The 6,346-nt window shown below is 41.3% G+C and overlaps 1 protein-coding gene across 1 annotated transcript in view; it reads left to right on the top strand.

The window, feature by feature from the left end:
* Positions 1 to 478: 478 nt before the first annotated feature.
* The window catches only part of GDPD4 (glycerophosphodiester phosphodiesterase domain containing 4), a 101,773-nt gene continuing 95,905 nt past the window's right edge, over positions 479 to 6,346 (top strand). The window contains exon 1 of the mRNA XM_040631321.1: positions 479 to 732. Within this exon, the coding sequence (XP_040487255.1) occupies positions 479 to 732 (254 nt within the window). The remainder of the gene's footprint in view (positions 733 to 6,346) is intronic.

Raw genomic sequence — 6,346 nt, 5'->3', positions numbered from 1 at the left:
AATTGAGGCTAACCCTAATTCTAAATGGGAGAGGAACAAAAGGGATGGGGCAGGCAGCTATATATCTAAGTCACTTATTAGTCAGTGATTGTATTTTTCACATACCTCACCCATGCCTCTTAGTTCTCAAGTTATTTCAAGAGCATGTTACAGTTGAAAAAACATTTGTATATATTATCTAATTAGATACTCTCAGCATTTATTAGTTGTCTAGGGCAGAGATTATGGTCCCACTTTAGAGATAAGAAAACTAAACCTCAAATGGTAACTGACTGCAGTAAATACTAAACAAAGTGGGAAGGGTAGGGTGAAGTTCTACTCCACCCCACAGAATCCAGTGCATTATCTTAGATTATAAACTTTTAAAATCTGTCTTTTTTTTTGATGGAATTTTCTGTAGAACAGTGACATAGGAAACATTTAAAGGAGCTATTAGATCCTAATTGTTTTATTTGTCATTTCAGCAAGAGGGTGAACCATGCTTAAGGCTAACAGGATTGAGCCTGGGAGCCAGAGAAGTCATCTGAAAAAGCATAATCCACGGATGGTGTGCAGCTGCAACCGACAATGCTATATCACCCTCATTACTGGTTGCTATACCTGCGAGTGGCAAGTCAAGCAGGAGAAAAAGCCTAGACCTGGACCCTGCTGCTGCTCTTGGGTACAGAGAGATGGGAAGGAGTTGGACCGTACTTTCTCCGATGTGGGGAACGTGGGCTGGTCCCTGCCCCTGTGAGGGCTTATTAGAGTCTCCAGGACTGGGCATGGTAGGGCTCTAGTGCTTCGATGAAAAGCCTGCTGCAGTCCTGGAGCCAAAGCTAACCTTATGGAAACACATTCTTGTTTTCTCCATCTGCTTTCACTTTTATTACTTCTCTTTTTTTTCTACCTCTTTTATGTCATTCATTTACTCATTGATTTACTTTTCCTCTTATTCATTTCGTGAGTCTTGAAAAAGTGAAGTTTAGGTATAATTAGTTGTTTTTGACTAGGAAATACAGGAATGCNTAAATCTTTAATTCTCTCTTCATCTTGAGTTTCCCAAAGGAGCCATATTTATGTGAAAAATAACAGCAAGTGTGAAACAAGGTATTCCTTTTTTATCGGTCAGGCTAATGCCTGATATTCACTAATGAAAAACTTTAGTAAGGCCGAGTGGTGGCATGTGGCCTAGCCTTATTGAGGGCCTCTTACTTTAAACTCTCAGTCGTATGTTGGGATCCTCTGGTGGGTTATTTGATTTAAGAGACGGGATGTTGTAAGAGACCTCTGGTGGGTGATTTGATATGAGAGACCACTGAAGTGATAAGAGGAGGACCTTATCCTGTACCTTCATGTACTTGTAAACACAGCCCAGCCAGGGTCTGAGATTCTGACCAGTCCGATTACTAGTTTCTTATGCCTAAGATGGAGAACACAAGGAAAGGGGTAGAAATGGGAGGCTTGCCTAGATTAGGAGAAGTGTTCCTCTGTCTCCTGTACCTTACCTTCCTAGGTATTCTACTAACTTACGGCTTATAAGGACTAGTTTATATACTAGTGACTGGGAATAACAGAAACGCCTTAGATATGGTTCCTGCTCTCAAGCAATTCATAGTCTACTGGTAGAAGAGACAAGCACAATGCAGTCTCAAAATACTGAGTGTTTTTGTGTGTGTATGTGTATATGCATACATGCCTCCATGTGCCAAGGGAAGGGCTGAAAACAACTTCGTATAGAAGGCAAAAGGTTATTAAAAATTGGGTAGGTAAGGTTTAGGGGATGGCAGAAGAAATCGTATTAGAGGAGCCAAAGAGCATTGGTATAAGGTTTGTCTTAGGTGGAACAGAGGATACAAATGGAGAAATGATGGGAAATGAAGCCACAGAGGGAGATGGGACCGATATTGTTTGGTTTTACGAATTTGACCGCTGCCATGTAGGGGATAAAGAGTCCCTAAAGATTTTAAGCTGATGTTGCCTGATCTATGTTTTGAGATGATTATTTGATCATGTGGAGGATGCACTGGAAGGTACAAAACGGGGAGGGAGATGTCTTTGCCTTCAAAGAGAAAGTGATAGAAGTATTTAAGGTAAGAGATGTTGGTGGCCTGGATTAGAGTAGCGATGGTTAAGGTGAAGAGTGAATTGATTCAACAGATACTTATTAGGGATGAGGCCGTAAGTTACATGAGAGTTACTGTGTAGTAACAGAAGGAAAAGGGAGGCTTTGTGGGCAGGGTGACGTTTGAGGCAGTGTGGTGTTATGGAAAAATCCCTGGACTAGAGCCTGGGAGAATGTTTGGGTACTATTTCCCATTCTGCCCTTGGGCTTGCTATGTGAGATCTCTGAGCCTCTCTATAGCTAGGGAATTTAACTAGATAATTCCTAAGGTTCCTAAATAATTCTCAAGGCCTCATTTCTGCTCAGGGGAGGGAGTATAGCATATAGCGTAAGAACTAAGATCTTGTGTTTTGGGAAAAGACTGCCTGGATTCAATTTATGGCTTTACCACTGACTATTTCCAAACTGGAGCTTTACCACTGTGTTACCTTGGAGAAGTTATTTAACATCTATCTAGTGCTTTAGATTCCTCATTAGAATAATAGAGATGGTAATAATAGTACCCGCCAATAGGATTTGTTGTGAGGATGGAAGAGGTAATATGTGGAAAACACTTAGAATTGGCCTTGGCACACAATTAGCCCTCAATAAATGTTAGCTATTTTATTACTCTTCTTGGAATCACTGACTTGTGGAAGTGATCTTTCACATGCAGAAATATTAGTACAAGGGGTTGTGGGTAGAGGGAACGAGGGGGTCAGAAGTCAAGGGATAGAGAAGCACAGTGGTGTGTTGAGGAAAAACAAATTTCCGATGTTGAATTAGGGACATGTAAAGCAATGGTAAGTAGTAGGGTTGGAAAGGAATATTTTGATCAAATTATGTAGCATCTTTGTGTCAAGCTAAAGTATTTGAACTTTCTTTTGTAAACAGTGGGGAGCCTTTGAAAATGACTGAGTAAGAGTGGCAACGATGAAAATCAAAATAAGGAAATGGATTTATTCAACAGAAGCAAGTTAGTGGAACACTTACTATGTGCCACAGTGAATAAGACAACTAAGGCCTCAGTCCCCCTGTGGTTTGCAGTCTAGTGGGACAAGTTAGTTAATAGCCAATAAATAAAGAAATATTATTTCAGACAGTGATAAGAGCTTTGAAGATAATAAATAGGAAAATTGTGTTAGAACCTGGGATGGGAGAGTGGTTGGAGAAGACCTCTTTGAAAAAGTGTCATGTGAACTGTCTCCTAAATAGAGAGGTAGAGTCAGCCATGTGTACATCTGGGGGCAAAAGTATTCCAGGCAGAGGAACCAGGGAGTACAAAGGTTTTGAGGTGGAAACAAATTAGGTTATATTCTAGAAACAGAAAGAAGGCCAATGTGGCTGGAGTTCAGAACTGGAGTCTGTGGAACGGGATGAGGTTGGGATGGACAAGGCTGATCATGGAGGACCTCATTGCCATGGCAGGCAGTCTGATGGTATGTTAGTACAATAGGAAGCTCTGGCAGGGTTTTGAGCAGGGTAATGATATTATCTGATACATGTTTTTAAAAGTCCACTTAAGATTTAGATTTAGTAAAGTATGAGATCTGAGTCAGAGATCATGTGCTCTTCATCCTCCTACACTCAGAAAGTGCGTCTTGATAGCTGCAATGTGTCTCATCTTTTTGGAATAGTTTCTACATTTCTCATTTTATTTCTTTATTTTTGCTTTTCATAATAATACCATAATTTAGACAGGGCAGGGATTTTTCTGTCCATTGCTAACCGATTAAATGCAATGTCCCAAAAGAGGCAGAATTCTTATTCAGGTGATACAGAAGTGTTAAGATTATAACTCAGGTAGCAACCCAAACCTAATGTTCCCAGGAAGGATTTGGCGACCTGTGGCATGACTGGTTTATGATGTGACTTTCAGTGAAGGGGGTTGCCCCCTAGGCTCTTTGAACACCTCCTCTGTAAAGATATCCTCCATCCTGGCTTTAGGCTCAAAGATCTGGACAGTGTCCCTGCTACTTCTCGGCTGTGTGAACTTGAGTCAATTACTTTACCTCTCTGAGCTTTAGTTCTTTTGCAAAGTAAGGTTAACAATACCGAGCTTATATGGGCATATTGAAAAATAAATCAAATGAAAGTAGTTTGTGAAATTTCTAGCATTGTACTGGCACAAGATAGCTACTCAAAAAAAAAAAAAAAAAAAAGCTTTATTCCCTAACCTGTCCCCTAGCCCCCAAATTTGGGCAGGTCAGTGAGTGATGATTGAATGAATGACTCCGTGAGTCAGCAAACCAACAGTTGGTAGATGGAGAGGCGGATGAGTGCGGCAGAGGATTGCTAAGACACCGCTGCATTGAAGGAGCCGTGTTAGATATTGGCAGGATGGAGGTGTGTAACCGAAGTTCCTTTTCCTCAGAGAAGAAACTGTCTCACCAAATACAAACAGGGAAACGTGTAATTGCAGTGAAGTGTAATAAACGTTATAAATAGGCTTATACAAAATTGCGTAGGGGTAAAGAGACTATAGTGGTCGCTCCAGCCTCTGGAGGGTCATGCGTGGCATTGCAACTCCGTAGAACTGTGACAGGTATACACAGATATTGCTGAGGTGATGTGGATACATGGAACTAATTTATACTTCTTTCTTTCTCTTCCCAGAGAGAGAAATTATTTTATCCCTTTCTGATTATTTCGTTTTTCTTGTCTGTGGTTTTGCTGTTCGTGTGGATAGAAACTTCAAATGAATACTTTGGCTTCGACTGGTGAGTTTCACATTTTGTAGTTTCATTTATATAGGGGCTCTTTGGTTTGCAGGCCACCTGAATTGTACCTCAGGCTGAAAAGATCTGGTGGCGTAAGAGGGAGGGTCACAAAATTGGTCTTTCCACAGGGGTAGATGAGAGGCCTGACTCCGCGCTGGAGGAAGGATGCTTGGCACCCTCACCTATGGTGCTTACCTTCCATATTTAGACGGAATCTGGCCAGTGGGAAGCTATGCAGATGACTCCCTGAAACCACGTTCCTCAGTCTTTTTGTCTGGGCTACTGATGACTGCCCTAGTTGGGCTTCATGTTCTCTGTCCACGAGCCCTTCTCTGCCTCACCTCTGGCCTCTTGCCTCTTCCTTCTGTCCCCAGGGAGCTTCCTAGGACTCTGAACACAGAAATGGGTGTCCTTCTCGGCATCCTTTCGTGGCCAAACTCATCATCCTGGACTGCTCCCAGCAATTCCGGTTTCTCTGCCCCGATGGTGGCAAATCTTACCCGTTATTTGGTATTTGGGGGAGAGTGGGGTATGTTTGGATATGAAGCTTTAAAAAAAAAAGGAATACGGTTGAGTTTTACATGTTATAGAAGTAAAATGTGTTTTATTTTGTTTTGTTTTGTTTTGAGAGGCGGGGAAGGGAGAGGGAAAGAGAGAATCATAAGCAAACGCCACACACAGAGTGTGGAACCAGACATGGGACTCGGTCTCGTGACCCTGAGATTATGTCCTGAGCCAAAATCAAGAGTTGGACATTTAACTGACTGAGCCACCCAGGCACCCCTGTTTGTTATTTTAAATATAAAAACTTGGAAAATACAAAAATCTGTTTAGTCTTATTCTTGAGTGACAATCACTTGTTGGTATATTTCCCAGCCTTTTTTCTATGCTTGTTGTTATAATATTGCACTCAAAGCATACATATATATAAAATTCTGTTTTTCCTTTTCGCTTAAAATAATTACAAACATTTTGACTATTAAAAACTGAACATCATTTAAAATGGTTTCAAAATATTTCATGACATGAAGATGCTGTACTAAACTTAACCACTTTTTATTGGTATGCATTATGTTTCCAGTTTTTTTGTTTTTATGAAATAAGAGTGCTGAGAAAGCTTTGTATTCTGGCTTAGGTCTTAGAATAGATTCCCGCAAGTAGCGTTCTTGAGTCAAGGAGAATCAATGTTTGTAATATTCATTATGCCTGTTGCTGAGGTACTTTCTCAGAAGATTGTAGCGATTTTCATTCATGACAGAAGTATATGAGAGTTTCTTTCTTTCTTTCTTTTTTTTAAGAGAGAGAGAGAGAGCATGTGCACATGTTTGCCTGAGTGTGGGGAGGAGGGTCAGAGGGAGAGGGAAGGAGAGAAATCGTAAGCGGGCCGCACACCCAGCGTGGAGCCGAGTTGGGGCTCGATCTTACCACCCTGAGATCATGACCTGAGCTGAGACCAAGAGTTGGGTGCTCAATCAACTGAGCCACCCAGGCGCCCTCAGAGTTTGTGTTTTAACCTTATCATTGACAGCACTAACCATTCTTA

The sequence above is a fragment of the Ursus maritimus genome, unplaced genomic scaffold, assembly GCF_017311325.1.
Source record: "Ursus maritimus isolate PB19 unplaced genomic scaffold, ASM1731132v1 scaffold_16, whole genome shotgun sequence".
NCBI lineage: Eukaryota > Metazoa > Chordata > Mammalia > Carnivora > Ursidae > Ursus > Ursus maritimus.
This window is presented reverse-complemented; position numbering and strand designations above follow the sequence as displayed.